The sequence below is a fragment of the Bos taurus genome, chromosome 9 (genome assembly GCF_002263795.3).
Source record: "Bos taurus isolate L1 Dominette 01449 registration number 42190680 breed Hereford chromosome 9, ARS-UCD2.0, whole genome shotgun sequence".
In the NCBI taxonomy this organism is placed as follows: domain Eukaryota; kingdom Metazoa; phylum Chordata; class Mammalia; order Artiodactyla; family Bovidae; genus Bos; species Bos taurus.
Genome location: NC_037336.1, coordinates 76755217 through 76774427, shown reverse-complemented (window position 1 = coordinate 76774427; position 19211 = coordinate 76755217). Strand labels below are relative to the sequence as shown.

General features: G+C 42.5%; 1 protein-coding gene across 2 annotated transcripts; it reads right to left on the bottom strand.

The window, feature by feature from the left end:
- Positions 1-421: 421 nt before the first annotated feature.
- ABRACL (ABRA C-terminal like) lies at positions 422-15466 on the bottom strand. 2 transcript variants are annotated; one of them, XM_024996445.2, is made up of 3 exons: positions 15070-15223; positions 10209-10275; positions 422-1012 (listed from the first exon to the last, which is right to left on the bottom strand). In XM_024996445.2, the coding sequence occupies exons 2-3, from the start codon at positions 10267-10269 to the stop codon at positions 828-830; spliced, it is 246 nt and encodes an 81-aa protein (XP_024852213.1). In that variant the 5' UTR covers positions 10270-10275; positions 15070-15223; the 3' UTR covers positions 422-827. The 2 variants fall into 2 exon arrangements, with proteins under 2 accessions (XP_024852213.1, NP_001160033.1); NM_001166561.1 differs by lacking the exon at positions 15070-15223 and adding an exon at positions 15359-15466 and having other exon boundaries at positions 425-1012.
- Between the last annotated feature and the right edge of the window lie 3745 nt (positions 15467-19211).

The window sequence follows — 19211 nt, the reverse complement described above, 5'->3', positions numbered from 1 at the left end:
ATCAGCTCTAATCCTACAAATGTTGCCTCCTCTATACCTCTTCTAACCACAAGGCCTTTCACTGATCTTGTCCTCCTTGAGATTCTGTATCATTTTCAGTTTTGTACTACAAGCTGCAACATGCAATCATAAATACTCCTGTATTGTTTCAGGTGGATCTGACTAATCCAGTTAGAAAGTGAAGTTTTTAGGTTACACTTTTTGGGCATGTCCCCTACCAGTGTTAAGCACGTTATAGGCATCAAAATCATTATATTTAACAGGGCCCAGTTGTAACACTAATCATCCCTACTTTTCAAATTCTGTAGTTTTAAGAAAATATTTCTCCAAATTAAGAAAACTTTTACTGCGATTACCTAATGTTATGCAAAAACTCAAGTCTGTGAAGTACATAAATTTCAAATGACAAAATAAGACAAGATAATTTTAAGGGAGTTATATGTTTTTATTACATAAACATTATATTCCTTGTGGAAGCTAGTCTTACAAGTTTGTTTCTTGATTTCACAGAATGTCCAATATCTGTAGAAATTGTCTATGAATAATTTATGAAACAAACATTCCTGGTACCCCCACCAAAAAAGCCCCATTGTTTACATTTTCCAACCAGATTCCTGAGAAAAATAATAGGTTTTGTTCATTTTACAGTGTAATACACAAACTTGTTTTCAAGATAGAAAAAAGGACGGACTTCTAAAGTGAGTCTCCTTTTGTTTATAAAGTTCTATAAAAATACATTAAGTAGGTTCATATGTTTGTCCTTTGACTTAATATTCCAGTTTACCAGAAACAAACAAAAAACAATAAACAGAGCTATGCAAATCACATTAATCTTGAAGCAATATAATGTCAACATCATCATGAACACCCTGCAAAAGCAGCTCTCCTGAGTATGTAATAATCTTCCTTCGTTTTGCCGCTTTGAGAGTCCCTACCAGTGCTTCAAAGAGGTTGGCACATTTGTCATCTTGGAAGAGGACCCCAAATTTCACACTTAATTTTCCATCAGCATCTAATTGAGAAAACACAATGTTAGCCAATGCAAAGTCTGTTTATTGCCACCATGTATGGCAAATACACATCATCTTTCATAAACAACTGGAGGTTAACCAACATCACAATGTAACAGTCAACAGTCAAAAAAAAAAAAACAGTCAAAAACTCAGTGTAACTTCTTGCCAGATTCAAAAAGGAATGGAGTAAATGCAATGTGTAGTATATCTTCTAACCTTAGTATCATCTGTACAGAGTGGAGTAAGAACTAAGAAATATTAACAAAAAGTGAATGTGTTACAGTGCTCATATGGTGGACCACTCTTATCTGTCTAAATTTTGATTTTTTTTAAAAGTTTTTTTGGTGTGGACCATTTTTAAAATCTTTATTGAATTTGTTACAATATTGCTTTTGTTTTATGATTTTGTTTTTTGGCCACAAGGCATGTAGAATCTTAGCTCCCTGATGAGGGATCGAACCTGCATGCCCTGCACTGGAAGGCAGTCTTAACCACTGGACCGCCAGGGAAGTCTCTAAATTTCAATTTCCTAATTGTTAGTTGTTGAATCAGTAAAAATAATAAATGTAAGAGAAACCCCAGATCAGGAACAGTACTTCTCTAAGTGTGTTCTGAACATGCTCAGAAACCCCAGGAAAGGAGTGGTGACCTCAAAAATGAAGAAATCTTTATTTACCAGAATCCCTACATTATCTAGTTTGAAGGCCAGTTTTTAACATAGATGCTAAAAATTAAAATAAACACTAAAAAGAGATGAGCTATCAAGTCATGAAAAACCTGGAGGAACCTAAATATATATTAATAAATGAAAGAAAGCAATCTGAAAAAAAGCTATGTGCTATGACTCCAACTATGGAATATTCTGGAAAAGGCAAAACTATGGAAAAAGAGAAAACAAAGTAAAAACATCAGTGGTTTTCAATGGTTAGGATAGGGGAGGGGTGAACAGGCAGAGCACAAAGAATTTTTAAAGCAATGAAGACACTCCATGATATTATAATGATGGAGACATCATTACACATCAGTTCAAACCCACAGAATGTACAAAATCAAGAGTGAAATGTAATGTGAACTATGGACTCTGGGTGATAATTATATGTCAATGCAGGATCAATCCTAGAGATCAAACCAGTCAAACCCAAAGGAAATCAACCCTAAATATTAACTGTAAGGACTGACGCTGAAGCTGAAGCTCCAATACTTTGGCCACCTAATGGGAAAGAAAGTGAAAGTGAAAGTCGCTCAGTCTTTGCAACCCCATGGACTACACACTCCATGGAATTTTCCAGGCCAGAATACTGGAATGGGTAGCCTTTCCCTACTCCAGGGGATCTTCTCAATCCAGGGATGGAACCCAGGTCTCCCACATTGCAGGTGGATTCTTTACTAGCTGAGCCACAAGAGAAGTCCAAGAATACTGGAGTGGGTAGTCTAGCCCTTCTCCAGGGGATCTTCCTGACCCAGGAATCAAACCGGGGTCTCCTGCATTGCAGGCAGATTCTTTATCAACTAAGCTATTAGGGGTAGACTTATTGGAAAAGGCCCTGATTTGGGGAAATATTGAGGGCAAGAGGAGAAGGGGTTGACAGAGGATGAGATGGATGGATGGCATCCTGACTCAATGGACAGGAGTTTGAATGAACTCCAGGAGACAGTGAAGAACAGGGAAGCCTGGCGTGCTGCAATTCATGGGGGCACAAAGAGTCGGACACAACTTAGCAACTGAACAACAAAAACGATGCAGGGGCATCAACTGTAATGAAGGTGCCCCTCTGGTAGAAGATGTTAAAAATAGGGAAGACTATGCATGTGTGGGAGGGCATATGGGAAATCTCAGTACCTTCCACTCAATTGCAAATCTAAAACTGCCCTTAAAATATAAAGCCTTTTTTTAATTAAGGAAAAACAAAAGGTGGATCTTTGGTTAAAAGTCAATAAGAGGAAGTCTCAAAGATAAGGGTAATCAAGGATACTTCCCCAATGCTAGCTGAATCCTTCAATCTACCTGGCTGAACATTTCACCCATCCTTTGCAATGCTCCAAGTTCTTCTCTCCCAAAGCTGTACCCCCTGTGAAGGAGATGGCCATCACAGCGAGAAGGGTTCTTGGGTTCCCGTGCTCCTCTGCTAGAGCTTACAGCATGAGGCTTAATAAACTCCTACTGTGGGTGTAGTGAGTGCTGGGCACTAGAGGCAGGGAGAAGGAAGTATAGAATCACTTTCTAGCTATCAAAGAAATGATTTCCCCTCCCACGAGGAAATAACCATACACACAGTAGGTAGGGCAACAGGCAAAGAGGTACATGATTGTTTATCAAGACCAAGATGACTCCGAGCTAGACCAGGAAGGGAAGATTTCATGACTGGTGGTACCTGTTCTGGACTTTAAAGAAAGAAAGTAAAGAAAGTGAAGTCAGTCAGTAGTGTCCAACTCTTTGTGACCCCGTGGACTATGGCCTACCAGGCTCCTCTGTCCATGGGATTCTCCAGGCAAGAATACTGGCGTGGGTTGCCATTTTCTTCTCCAGGGGAGGTCCAGACCCAGGGGTCGAACCTGGGTCTCCTGCATTGCATGCAGACGCTTTACCCTCTGAGTCACCAGACTTTAAGGGGCATATAATACAGAGCTTTAAAAACAAAACAAACAAACAAACACCCTGACAGTCCTCAGCTGAAATTTTGGCCATCTGCTAGTTGCTTAGCCTGGGAAACCTGCATAAATTCCCTAAGCCTGTTTCCTCATCTGTATAACGGGGATCTTAATACCTCCCACACTGTATGGTTGGGGTCACAGTTCTGAAGCACAGAGCACAGTGTCCAGCCCATGCTAAGCACTAGATTGGTGATCACTGGTTCAATTATGAGTGCAAGAAACGGGAGAATATGCCAAGCCATAGGCACAGGTGAAAGAAGTTAAGTATCTAGGGGAACAGTGACTAATTTACTCAGCTCGAGTAAACCATCTAAGAGAAGGAGGAAATAAGTTGGTAATGGAAAATAGGGAGTCTGACCATGCTTGGCCTGGAAAGTCAAGAGGTACTTGTTTGATTCTTTCACTTCCAGCAGCACAACCCTTTGTTGGCAATGAAAACCTTTCACTGATTATAGGAATCAGTGCAGCTGCTGGGTAACCTGGTTGGTCCTTCAAGCTCTCTGAGCTGCAGTTACTTCATCCATCAAACAAGGGTAAAAATATCCCTCTCGGAGTTGTTACAAGGATTAAAACATAGAATGTAGATAAAGTCTTTTATAGCATGCCCAGTCTATGGTAAATTCTCAATTTAGGTTAAATTTTTTAAAGCCACCAAAGGCAGAAACCCTGCTGTAATCTTGGAGTTCTCCTGCCTGCTAACCCCTCAATCTGACAAATGTCTGAGCGACGCCACCTTCTTTGTGTCTTCTGTTGCTCTAGCCTTCCCTCTCCATGGACAATAATTCCAGGCCCCAGTTGATTCTCACGTGGCTAACTGCCAGACTCCTTACAAGTCTCATTTTTACCCTCACTATATCCTCCACATTCATACAGAATTTAAAATGTGGAAGAAACTTTGTATGATACAAGCTTAATTGATATTCTTTTACTTTAATCTTTCAATGGCTCCCTAGCACCTTTAAGATAGAGTGAATAAGATTCTTCATCCTCTGGACCTTGCCTCACCTCTCACCAGGCCTCCTGCCATCTCATTCCATGCATCTTGTGATTCAGTCAAAATGAGCAACCTGCTGTAATCCAGGGTGTTAAGAATCACCTCCCCTGGTAACTTTGTCCACGTCGAGCCATTTACCTAGCGTCCCAGATCCTCTTTTCTAGCTAAATTCTTTTTTCTTCAAAAATGGACTCAAATGTCACCTTCTCTGAGAAGTCCTCTATGATTCCTTTAGTCGAGTTAATAGTGCTTCTCAAAAAATGGAATGTATATCAATCAAAGCATGCACCATCAATTACAGTAATGAAAGCTACCATTTATTGAGTACTCAGTACGTTCCTAGAACTGTTCGATGCATTTTATAGTCATTAAAACTCACTTAACCATTTTGTCAAAGATAAGACACCATTGATTGTAAGAAGCACCATTATTTCATGTTCCAATTAAACTGCCAATTTAATGATAGCATACCATGCATCATAAAATAATCCTTATTTTAGAGATTTTAAAGTGTGAAAAATGTGTCTCCAACACTCACTGAAATAGAGTAGTATCATTATGCAAATAAAGAAACCAAGGCACAGAAAAGTTTAGAAATGTGCCCAAGGTCACACAGCAGGAATGTGGAAGAGCTAGAATTCCTTCCCAGAGTCTGACTCCAGAGCACACACTCTTAATTACATCCCAAAACATGCTTCCAATTTATCTGTGTTCTCACTACCTAAAGAGGCCCACAGGGCTGAGATGAACTTTTATTTATTTTCCCATCTCCAGCACTTGAGCACAAAGGCAGCACTCAAGGTACTTTTGTTAAAGAATTTATATCTCCAAATAATCTTTATCCACTTAACTCTTTTCTATAGGAAAAAAATTAGAAATCAAGAAAATCAGAGATACCAAGGGAACATTCCATGCAAAGATGGGCACAATAAAGGACAGAACTGGTATGGATCTAACAGAAGCAGAAGATGTATATTAAGAAGAGGTGGCAAGAATACACAGAACTATACAAAAAAGATCTTCATGACCCAGATAATGACAATGGTGTGATCACTCACCTAGAACCAGACATCCTGGAATGTGAAGTCAAGTGGGCGTTAGGAAGCATCACTACGAATAAAGCTAGTGGAGGTGATGGAATTCCAGTTGAGCTATTTCAAATCCTGATAGATGATGCTGTGGAAGTGCTACACTCAATATGCCAGCAAATTTGGAAAACTCAGCAGTGGCCACAGGACTGGGAAAGGTTAGTTTTCATTCCAATCCCAAAGAAAGGCAATGCCAAAGAATGCTCAAACTACCGCACAATTGCACTCATCTCACACGCTAGCAAAGTAATGCTCAAAATCCTCCAAGCCAGGCTTCAACAGTACATGAACCGTTAACTTCCAGATGTTCAAGCTGAATTTAGGAAAGGCAGAGGAACCAGAGATTGCCAACATCCACTGGATCGTTGAAAAAGCAAGAGAGTTCCAGAAAAACATCTACTTCTGCTTTATTGACTATGCCAAAGCCTTTGACTGTGTGGATCACAATAAACTGTGGAAAATTCTGAAAGAGATGGGAATACCAGATCACCTGACCTTCCTCCTGAGAAATCTGTATGCAGGTCAAGAAGCAACAGTTAGAATTGGACATGGAACAACAGACTGGTTCCAAATCGGGAAAGGAGTACATCAAGGCTGTATATTGTCACCCTGCTTATTTAATGTATATGCAGAGTACATCATGAGAAATGTTGGACTGGATAAAGTACAAGCTGGCATCAAGATTTCTGGGAGAAATATCAATAACCTCAGATATGTAGATGATACCACCCTTATGGTAGGAAGCAAAGAACTAAAGAGCTTCTTGATGAAAGTGAAAGGAGAGTGAAAAAGCTGGCTTAAAGCTCAACATTCAGAAAACTAAGATCATGGCATCTGGTCCCATCACTTCATGGCAAATAGATGGGGAAACAATGGAAACGGTGACAGACTTTATTTTGGGGGGCTCCAAAATCACTGCAGATGGTGACTGCAGCCATGAAATTAAAAGACACTTACTCCTTGGAAAAAAAGTTATGAAAAACCTAGACAGCATATTATAAAGGGGAGACATTACTTTGCCAACAAAGGTCCATCTAGTCAAAGCTATGGTTTTTCCAGTGGTCAAGTGTGGATGTGAGAGTTGAACTATAAAGAAGCTAAGCACCGAAGAATTGATGCTTTTGAACTGTGGTTTTGGAGGAGACTCTTAAGAGTCCCTTGGACTGCAAGGAGATCCAACCAGTCCATCCTAAAGGAAATCAGTCCTGAATATTCATTGGAAGGACTGATGCTGAAGCTGAGACTCCAATACTTTGGCCACCTGGTGCGAAGAACTGACTCACTGGAAAAGACCCTGATGCTGGGAAAGATTGAAGGTGGGAGGAGAAGGGGACAATAGAAGATGAGATGGTTGCATGGCATCACCAACTCGATGGACATGAGTTTGAGCAAGCTCCGGGAGTTGGTGATGGGCAGGGAAACCTGGTGTGCTGCAGTCCATGGGGTTGCAAAGAGTCAGACACAACTGAGTGACTGAACTAAACTGAAGTGATGGGATGAAAAATGAAAGGCTTTAAAGAACTCTATTTTAAAAGAAACAGATAAAACTAAATTCAATTTATTCATCAAATTCATAGTTTAGATTAGTCAACATTATTCCAGACATAATATAAATAATTAACCTTAATCTGTCATTAGGTAACGTATTTCCATAGATGCTTTCCAACTCAATAATTCATCTGTTACCAGGAATAGGTAAGTCAAGGAGGCCTGGTGAAGCTGCAATGTTCAAAATATTTTCATCCTTATACAAGTTTTATAATTACCTTACAGTCATCTAGTTTGTAAACCTGCTTATTTTGAAGTGCAGGTTCAGTCTGCTAAGTATTGGGGTGGCCAGTAAGTTCATTTGAGTTTTTCCATATGATGTAATGGAAAAACCTGAATGATCTTTATTGTCAACCCAATATTATTCTATATGAAACTTGCTGCTGCTGCTGCTAAGTCGCTTCAGTCGTGTCCGACTCTGTTCGATCCCACCAGGCTGCCCCGTCCCTGGGATTCTCCAGGCAAGAGTACTGGAGTGGTTTGCCATTTCCTTCTCCAATGCGTGAAAGTGAAAAGTGAAAGGGAAGTCGCTCAGTCGTGTCCGACTCTTATCGACTCCATGGACTGCAGCCTACCAGGCTCCGCCATCCACAGGATTTTCCAGGCAAGAGTACTGGAGTGGGGTGCCATTGCCTTCTCCGATATGAAACTTACAAGATCTTATAAATCAGTGTTATCACAATAATAGATAGACAGACTGATGATAGATAAAAAGGCTACAAAGATATTCTTAGTCCCTTTCACCATGAAAAGATACAAGAAGTCTGAGACCTAGAAGACTCCAAGTTGACCATGTTGGCACACTGATCTCAGGCCTCCAGCCTTCAGAACTACAAGCAATAAAATTTCTGCTGTTTATAAGCCACACAGTCTGGAGTGTTTTGTTACAGCAGCACAAACAGATTGAGACAGACTCCCAACCTACATAACCATTAAGATAGTAAATGTGGACAAAACTATAATTCAAAAAGATATATGTACCCCTATAATCACAATAACACTATTTACAAGAAAATGTGGTACATACATACAATGGAATACTGCTGCTGCTAAGTCACTTCAGTCGTGTCCGACTCTGTGTGACCCCATAGACATAGACGGCAGCCCACCAGGCTCCCCCGTCCCTGGGATTCTCCAGGCAAGAACACTGGAGTGGGTTGCCATTTCCTTCTCCAATGCACGAAAGTGAAAAGTGAAAGTGAGGTTGCTCAGTCCTGTCCAACTCTTTGCGACCCCATGGACTGCAGCCTACCAGGCTCCTCCGTTCATGGGATTTTCCAGGCAAATGTACTGGAGTGGATTGCCATTGCCTTCTCCACAATGGAATACTACTCAGCCACAAAGAGGAATGAAAAAATACCATTTGCAGCAAGACGGCTGGATCTAGAGAGGATCATACCAAGGGAAGTAAGTCCGAAAGAGAAAGACAAACACCATGTGCTCTCACTAACGTGGAATCTAAAATATGACACAAGTGAACGTATTTAGGAAACAGAAACAGACTCACAAAGAGAACAGACTTGTGGTTGCCAAGAAGGAGGTGGTGTGAGGGTTTGAGTTTGTGGTTGGCACACGCAAACTATTATACATAGAATGGATAAACAGAAAGGTCCGACTGTAGAGCACAGAGAACTATACTCAACATCCTGTGATGAACTATAATGGAAAAGAATACATACATATGTATAACTGAATCATTTTGCAATGTAGCAGAAATTAATACAATGTTTTAAATTAATTATACTTCAATATATCTTTAATGAAAAATATTACATTTGTTGTTTCATGTCACAAAGTGTATAGTAATGTTACATCAGCAAAAGAAAACTACAGGGGATGTTTGATAATAATGACAATGGAATTTTCAAAGTACCTCTTGCTATTTCAAATGATTTGTGATTCATAAGTAATCACAGCTATATGTAAGAAAATCAAACTATAATGATGACACAACATTGTAACGCAATTATCCTCCAATGTAAAAAAAAAAAAGCTACAATGACAGGACAACTCTTATAAGGTACTTTTTAAAGTTGTTTTTCACTTACATGATATAATTTTTAAACTTTGGGGTCCATTATCCCAGTTGTTGCTGAATACATCTATTGCTCTTACAATTTTTAAAATGCTCCCCAAACTATTACATGTCTGGTCTGAGATGTATAAAATATTAATACTTACAGTTACAAGCATAAGAGTTGCTTTCATTACAATTTAGGAAAAGGGCACTAATACTACCAATTTTACATGTCTCAAACTTCATGGTAGCTGCTCATATGCTGCTGAGGGAAAAGCTGACTTTTTTTAAAAAACTACCCAAAGGATGGGTTCTTTTAGTTATATATACATAAATACCTGATTATACAAAATTCAAAGGTTTGAAGAAAATAAAGACAATGTATTGCAATTTCAATGAGTCCCTAGTCATTTGGCAATTTGCAAAATGGTGGCAGGGTAAAGCAGAAAAAAAAATGAATGTTAATAGTATGACAAAAATTCGAACAAGATTCAATTACAAGATTTCAATGCAGCTAGGTTACCGATGTACAGTGATTTTCTTTCCATTCAAAGGATAATGAAATAACTCAACCATTCTTTGTATAAGAATCACAATACCCCAATAGCTCTGTGTCTCCAGAAATTACCTCAGGGCTGAGAGCAGTTAGCTTGACAGCTGCCAAAACTTTTAGGCTTCTATCAAGAGTTTGGAGAAGGAAATGGTAACCCACTCCAGTATTCTTGCCTGGAGAATCCCATGAAAAGAGTAGACAGCCTGGTGGGCTACAATCCACGGAGTCCCAAAGAGTGGGACACGACCGAAGCGACTTAGCACAGCACAGCACCCAAAGAGTTAGTCCTTCTTGCTCTAAAGCAAACTCAGAAGAAACACTGAATCGATCATATAATACTTACTTTTTGAACCAAGACGATGAATTTCCTCCACTAAGAGTTTAACTTCATGATCCACATTCATTGCTGCCTGAGGGAGAAAAAAAAAATCTGCATTATTAGTTTCTAGATTCCATTACACATAACTTGCCAAATCCAAGGGTCCTTGGTTTTTTTCATGTAGCATTTGTCGCTATTAATTTACCATGTCCCTCTTCCTAAAAACACTTGTGTGATGTATCTCCCCCAGGTAGAGTACCTCCATGTCCCCCATCTTTATAACTGCCCTTGTGGGCAGTCCCACTCTTACTCTATGCAGTCTACTGCGGAGAATGAAGCCATTCTCCTTGCACCCTCTATTAACTCCAAACCCAAGCTCTGCCTGGCACCAAAAACACAAAGGTGAATGACACAAGACCCGCCCTCAGGGAATTCATCCTCCAGAAGCAGAGAAAGGCCTGGAATGATTAGCAATGGGACAAGCTCTCTTTGAGCGGAGGGTCCAAGGCATTAAGGGAGCTTGAAGGAGAAAGCCACAGGTTTCAGGGAGGCTCCTGGGGGAAGAAGTGGACCAATAAGTAGTTGGGGAAAGCATCGGGAAGAGAATATGTAAAAGCACAGAAACAAGGAGAAACCACAGCACACCTGGGGCAAGCCCGAAACTAGGAGCTGGAGGTTCCAGGATAAACCGGATAAACCAACACAATCCCTCCCCTCTAGGAGCCCCGAGGAGAAAAAGGCGGTCCAGGTGGAACCCTACAAATGCAATTTTCCGGGTCACATATACTCATGCTCTTCCCCCAGCAGTTCGTAATGCAATCTGGCTGCAATGGAGAGCCCGTGGTGAACACCATTCATCTTCAGATAAGGAAGGAGTTCAGGGTTAGCATAGCAGCTGGGCGAATTCCCTTGGCTCATGAGGTCCTCCATTGGCTGGGTTTGTGCCCATGATTCCAGCCACTTCACATCTATGCCCTTGAATGCCAGGTTGCAGCTACACGGTGTTTCTTTTCATTCCTCAAATGTCCCCTCATTCTCTTATGTCCAGCCTTCATAGGTACTGCTTCTTCTTCAACCCAGCTCTGACCTCTTTCATGGAGTTAACTTCCACTTGTCCAGTCCCAACTGAGATACAACTTCCTCCAGGAAGCCCTCCCTGAAACCCCGGAGTAGGAGTGCTCCCCCGTGTGTGTTCCCACAGTATTGTGCATCCACTTCATTTCACTTGACTGGAATGACCAGCTTCTTGTCTTTTATCACTAGGCAGTGAGCTCCTCCCTGCAGGGATCTGACCGTTCTGCTACTGTGGGACCCCGTCTGGCACCAAGAGCAGGACTTCAACAAATAATTGGCTGGCAAACAGGAAAATGAGCAGAGGCATGAGAGGGGATGAAAACACATCTGTGAGAGTTATTGACAGGGAGCTGCTGATTTCAGTGAGGCACAGAGAGGAGCTCTAAGGGGAAGAAGTAGACTCAGAGACCGAAAAGGAAGCCTAAAGGGGGCGTGGCAAACAGCTACAGAAAGGGGGAGAAGACAGATACCAGCAAGAAACGGAAGCCGAAGGTAGAGCTGAAGGAGAGAAACCCAACTCTGCTGGGGCAAAGAAGTAAAGCAGGAAAGGAGGAAGAATGAGTTTCCATAAGAAGGAAATAATTTTACACTGCAAACAGCAATATGAGGCTGAAAAGCATGGGCAGAAGAGGCATCAGCACAGTCTAAGTTTTCCAAATTAAATAAGGGATGAAAAGAGTAGGATGACCTGAATGGTTTACTTTGGGGTGATGATTTGGAAGAAATATATTTTATTCAGACAGATCATAACTAATTCTTGGTAGCTTTTAAAAAACAAGAATGACATCTATGTATAAATGATATTGATCAGGACCCCAGATTTCTCATAGCTAATAATTAAAAGTACCACTACCATCTGCTACACTTCTGTGTAAATCTTTTACTTTAAGAAGCTTATATTGCAACAAGATTCGCTTCCCTGGTGGCTCAGTGGTAAAGAATCTGCCTGCCAATGCCGGAGATGCAAGAGACATGGGTTTGATCCCTGGGTGGGGAAGATACCTGAAGTAGGAAATGGCAAAAACCCATTCCAGCGTTCTTGCCTGGGAAATTCTATGGACAGAGGAGCCTGAAGGGCTACAGTCCACGGGGTCCCAAAAGAGTTGGACGGGACTTAGCGACTAAACAACAACACTGCAACAAGATGCAACATCTTAGGTTAATGCAGCTACATAAAACCCAGTATCAAAAATTAGTGTCCAAATGTGAGAACTTTATATTTACTGGTGAAATTGTAACATTATATTCAATTCAAAATACAGTTTTAGAGAGACACTAAAACGCTAAAATATAACCAGAGGACACAACTGAAAGACATGCCATGAGATTAGTGGTAGGGGAAAAAACCTGTTAATGTCAGCGTGGTGAACAGCTGTCATTTTTCCCTGCTCAGCAGCCTTTCCACCTTCTGGCACCAGCAGTCCAATTTTTTTTTTTTTTTGATAGAGCCATTCCTTCCTTGTTCTTATCTCATGGATCTTGGGTAGAGCCTCATTCTGGACTCCAGGAATGGTTCAAAGTCAGAGTAATTGGTTTGGAGCATAGGATAGGTGATCCCATCTTGAACAATGGGGTCGGCCCAGGAATTTTGCCAGACTACTAGTAAAACAACACTCTCCCACTGGGCTCTAAGTTTATGGCCGGCTAGTATATAAACGGCTACCATGTGAAAAGAGCCTGCCAGGAATAAATCCAGCACAAAGGAAAATTCAACCATGCATCAATGATTGAGCCTGTATATGACCTTGGATTTTCCTGTTACATGAACTAATCAATCTTCTGTGGTTTTGCTTATGCTGGTTTGAGTTTCTGTCACTTGAACTGTAAAGAATCTTGACTTTTAAAAGTTAGCCTAGAGTCGACCTGCTGCTTTTTAAAAAAATAAAACTCCATTATGTACTCATGTGAATAGTCTTGTTTGCGTTACCGTATTGGGTAGAATAGACAGGTAAACAGAAAGGCAGATTTGGAAGCCATAAGAGAAAAAAATTTCTCTAATAATCAAAACTGTCTAACAGTGAATAGTTTGCAGTAGTAGGATCTGTGAGGACTGATGAGGTAATCAGCCCATATTGGACAAAAGGGAAAGGGAAATGTCCAAGGGGATTCCAGTCTTCTCTAATTGTCAGATGCTTTGATTTCCTCCCACCCAGAATATTCATCTCTTTAACATCATTTTCCATTCCTTCCACCCACCACCATCCACACCCATCATACTTCTCTTTTAATAATGAGACTCAAAGAGGAAATCCCACTCTTAAGTAGCGTGAATATGTGCATCACATTAAGCAGATGCATGTTCATCTTTGTAAGAAGGGAAGACTACCAGAATTTCCTTATAATTAATTACACCTGAGGCTCCTTACCTGTGTTTATTCTAAGAACCTTGCAAAGTATTATTTATCCCTATTTTATGGATGATAAAACTGACTCAGAGGGGTTTCCCACAATTAAATGCTGTTTTTACCTCATCGTTCTGCCTCTTCTGCTGCTTTGGGGTGGGGCTGGTTATTACTCAAATAGAACTAAATGTAATGGTAAGTTGTATTTGTGTGAAATATTTGAGTACTTACTAAGACAAAACCCTTAAAAAGCAAAAAAGGCTCCCTGCACTGATCCTTTTGAGTAGGAAAATGACGGGCTTAAAAACTATTGCTAGCCTACATAACCTGGTACGGTTTCTTTGATTGTTTAATGAGGACAAAGGAGTATAAAATACTCTGCTGTACAAACGTCAGAAGGTCCACGACATTTTTTTATGAGGACAGAAGCCGGGGCTGGTGCAAGCAGCAAGATCAAGAACAATGAGAGGCCACGGGCAGAGCAAGTCTTAAGGGAAAGAAAGAGCCGGGTCAATGGGAGGCTCAGGGGAAGGGGATGGCAGATGCTAGCTGAGCCCTCTCATTGTGACACAAACCAATTAGGCACTGTGCGTGGGAACTACAAAGAAAACGGAATGTGGGCGGACTGGGCCATATGCTGAAATGCTCCACTTTCAGTAGGCACTTGAAGATATATTTAAGGACCCTCTTAACAGTTTTGGGGGGCTTTTTCATTTTGGTTGTTTTCTTAAGTTTGGAGGCAATACCTGGAGATTTTCTAAAGTCAAGGAATAAGCCTACTCGAGTGGGGACATCTGGGAATCGGGAGCCACCTGTCCTCATTAGGGCTGGCCACTCTTTCCCAGCCCTCCTTCACAATCCCCGACGAGCAGCTGGTGTAGGTCAAAGAATGACTGGGTTCCTTCCCGCCTCTCGCAGGCGCGCAAACACTCCATATTTGGTCATCCCGGAGCCAAGTTGGGAGCTGGCCCGGAAGGGGTCCCAAGACCCTGTCCCCCGCAGGCCATCAGACGGTCATTACTGGCACCACTGCAGAGATAGAGAGCGCAAGGCTCGGCCCCGGCTCCGGGGCGCACGGCGGAGTCCGGGCGGACTCCCGGGGAAGAGCAGCATCCGCATCCCGGAAGCCTTTGTCTCCGCGAGGCCCGCGCTCCCCGGCGATCGGTGCGCCCCAGGCGCGCCTCGAGAGCCGGCGCCCAGACCCAGCGACGCAAACGGACCCAGCTTGGGGCTCCCCGAGTCGCTAGTGTCTTCTCACTATCCCCCACCCCGTACACAGAACGGGGAGCGTTCAGATCCGCACCCGCCGCCCGCGCCCGCAGAGCCCACTGCCCTGAAGCCCCCGAATCCCTCGGGGGGAGCCTGGCCCCTCACTGCTAGTCTGTTCCCGCTCAGTTCTGCGGAACTGACTCTCCAAGTGCAAAGCCGGCAAGTTGCTCTGCGGTAAAAAAAGAAAAGAAAAAGAAAACCTTAAACGCTGCTGATCTCCCTGCCCGGTCCGCCCCCGGCAAAATGTCACGTGAGCCTAGTACGGAAGTCTGCCCGGGAGGTGGGGGGCGCGGGGGCGCGCCCACGCGGTCCCCAGCACCCGGCTCAGGCCAATGCCAGTTATACCCTCCAGGCGCCTTAGCCCCGTCTCTTCCCGGTCCTGGCTCTCCAACCTCAGCCCACGATCTCCTCCTCCGGCTGTTGGACCTCCCCCTGCTACCCTAGTCCATCCTTTCTACCTGGACGCCACTTCGCAGGGCGATCACTCACCTCTCTACCTCCTGTTCTTTTCCGAGAAAACGGGCAGCGTCGGTGCCGGCTGGCTGCCTTCTTCAACGCACCGGGGAGGAAGAAGCCGAGGAAGGAAGTGACTGAGGCAAAGAGAAAGGCTGGTTGGTGTGCCGCAGGCGGAGGGCGAGCGGAGGGAGGGGGGAAGAGTTTCTGCGCTCTGGAATGGGGCCGCCCACACTCCCGGGGACTAACCTAGGAGGAGGAAACTGGAGCGGAGACGCCAAGAACCGGGCAGACTCCGCACAGGTGGCGGAGCGCTGCAGGCTTCTAGGAAAACGCATCCAGAGCTCCAATTACCGCCACCTTTGCCCCGCGCCACTCGGAGCCAAGGAGCTCCAACCCCCGCATCTTTTCCTGGAAATTGACTTCCTGCCAGGATCTCTCTCCTAATGCAAGAAAAAAGCTCCCCCAACGTGCAGAATGCTGAGATCTCCTTACCTGCGTGCTTAGTCGGTCTGACTCCTTGCCCTCACGGACTGTAGCCCGCCAGGATCCTCTGTCCAGGGAATTTGCCAAGCAAGAATACTGGAGTGGTTTGTCATGCCCTTCTCCAAAGGATCTTCTAGACCCAGGGATAGAAGTGGTGTTTCCTGTGGCTCCTGCATTGGCAGGCGGATTCTTTACCACTGCTTGGAACTTAAGCCCAGGGCAGGGGGCTTTCAGAAAGATACAAATACGACAGCAGGGTGGTCTGATTTGCAAAAGAAAATGCAGTTTTGAAAACTGCTTTACTGCAAAGAAACTTTACTTGGATAAAGCTATTATGATTCTTGGCCCTCGGTCAATGTAGATTTCTTCCCCTCTTTATTCATTATTTCCTACATGTAACCGCATAATTCATTTTTTTCATACATCCATTATTTATAGTAACTGTTATTTTAATCTCTGAGTGTGTGTGTGTGATGTTTGCTCTACCTGGTATCCTTTCAAAAAGGAAACCAAGCCCTGCCAAGAGAACTGACCCGAACTATTCCTAGGACAAAGGTTGCACAAATAATTGCCCCCAAAGTTCCCCCCTAACCGCTGTAGCTGATTGGATTAAGAGTGGTCATGTGACCCAAAAGACACAGTCCATAAACTGGCCATCACCCTAGGAGGTGACCTGGAACAAAGAGTCCTTAACAAACCAGAACTCGGGATCATTAGATAAGCCAATCAGATTCTCCCTTGGAAATTGAAAAGGGAGAATGAATACAGAGAATGAGCTATCTGACAGGAAGGCTGAAGCTGAGAGGGCTGGAGGCAGAAATAGGGAAAATGGGCCTGACAAAGTAGAACACTGGAGTAAGCCAAAACTGAGGATGAAGTCGAAGGTGAGTATGGGTGGAAGTGGTAGAAGTGCCTCTAAGGGAAGCTGAGAGCCAGGGATATATTTAGAACAACAAAGACCTGCTCCAGAGGACACTATGAGTATCCATGTCCCTGTGGCTGCACTGTATCCAGCCTCTTCCTAAAGAGCGTCCTAGTTACCCTGTCAGAGTAAACACCTGTCACTCCGGGTGTGACTTTGAATGAGTCTCTGTTCCCTACCACCAAAAGATTTCTCTCAACAAAGGTCTGATTGATCAAGGTTTCTCATGTCATGTGAAGTTTAAGGTGACTCCAAAATCCTTTTGAGGACTATTTTTTCCTTACTAAAACAAGCTGAAAAGTGATAGTTTGTATTTTTCAGTCTATATAATGCAAAAAGTATAATTCAAGAAAAGAGCATATTTAGCAATTCTCGGGGCAGCACCTGGCTCCTTTGTTTATAGCAGTTCTTCATTTGGATAATATCCAGTGAAATGAATAATCAATCTGTATTGTGCTACTTCTTTACACGACCCCACTCCAGTACTCTTGCCTGGAAAATCCCATGGACAGAGGAGCCTGGTAGGCTGCAGTCCATGGGGTCGCTGAGTGTCCCAGACGACTGAGCGACTTCACTTTGACTTTCATACATTGGAAAAGGAAATGGCAACCCACTCCAGTGTTCTTGCCTGGAGAATCCCAGGGACGGAGGAGCCTGGTAGGCTGCCGTCTATGGGGTCGCACAGAGTCGGACCCAACTGAAGCGACTTAGCAGCAGCAGCAGCAGTGTTTCATAATACTCTGCCAATGGGGGGAAAAACAGAGAAATAGATTAAGCAAATAAAATCCGTTACTATAAAAATGGATTCACTCTTTAAAAAATACTTTGTATATATGTTATACTAAGTGTAACATAAACCTCATGTTAATCTGTGAAGAATTACAATTCAAGAAAGTTATTTTGGAAAGAAGAAAATAGGGCTCATGATTATGGGTTTCCTTTATAGCAATGAAAAATACTCTGGAATTAGATACTAATGAAGATCACATGATCATTTGAATACACCAAAACCTACTGAATTGTACCCTTTGAAAGGACTAATTTTATGGTGAATTATATTTCAAGTTTTTTAAAAAAGAAACAATGGAAGGACAAGACTAATAAACAATAATATAAAAAAACAAACTGGGGCTTCCCTGGTGGTTCAGTGGTTAAGAATCTGCCTGCCAGTGTAGGAGATACAGGTTGGATCCCTGCTCTGGGAAGATCCCACATGCCTTGAAACAACTAAGCCCATGCACCACAGCTACTGAGCCTGTGCCCTGGAGCCTGAGCTCCACGAGAGACGCCACCGTAACGAAAAGCCTGCCCACCACAACTAGGGAGTAGCCCCCACTCTCTGCAACTAAAGAAAACCTCTCGAAAAGCAACGAAGACCCAGCGCAGCAAAAAAAAAAATTAATTAATTAAAAAAAAACAAACCAGAGAACAAATGAAGATGCTTTGGCAAAAAAAAAAAAAAAAAAAACTGTTGCACAAAAGTGTTGATATGACTGGGAAGATGATGCATTTCCCATTGCTCATTCATTTATTCATTCATTAAACAAATATTTATTGAAAACCATTATGGGCTAAGATATATGTCTCTCTCTCAAAGAGTCATCAAAGAGAACAAACTTCCATGTGAAAGAGAATCATTGTCAGTTGAAGAACAGGACTTTTATAAACTGGTTTATTAGAAAGTATATGTCACCATTATTTCTAGAACTTACATTAAGGTATTTTTGTTATTTTTTATTCCCCCTTCCTCCATATCTTTATTTCTCCCCCCCCCCCCACCTTCTCTAACATCCAAATTAAAAACAATGGAGTACGACAAACCTCGGGTATTCTGTCCATCCATCACTCATTTGAAGGGATTTCTTCCCTCTTTCCTTTCTCCATCCCCCCCTCCTCTTTTCCTCCCTCAACCCCACCTGCATCACAGAGTTTCTAGTCTCTACCCAAGCATAACTTATGATTGCACATGTTAGGTTAGGTTAGTCCTAACATGGAGTTGAGACTCCATGGCACAGTGTCTGTGCCAACCCTGTTGTTCAGCTTGCCATTACCAAATGGATATAGACTTTCAATATCTCAATTTCAGACTCTTGAAAGTAAAAATCTAATTGGCCCAGTTTGGATCAATTACTATTTCTCTGCCCCTATCCTCTCCCCAATGGCCCTCCTTTCCCCACCGCCCCACGTTCCCCCACCCAGTTAAATCTGCTAAATCTAATATATAGGGTTGCTCTTTCTCTACAAAGGAAGTATAGGAGATGAATCACCTCATGATATATCTATCATAAATAATAGCAACTCTGCAGTACAATAAAAACAAAGCCTTGTACAGTAACTAGCTACTGAACTCCTACAGATATTTTCATTTACGTTTAAGTTAATTGAAATGAAATAACATTAAAACTTCAGATCCTTAGTCAAGGTAGCCTCAATTCAAATGCTCAACCTCCGCAAATGGTTAATGACTACTCTATTGGATAG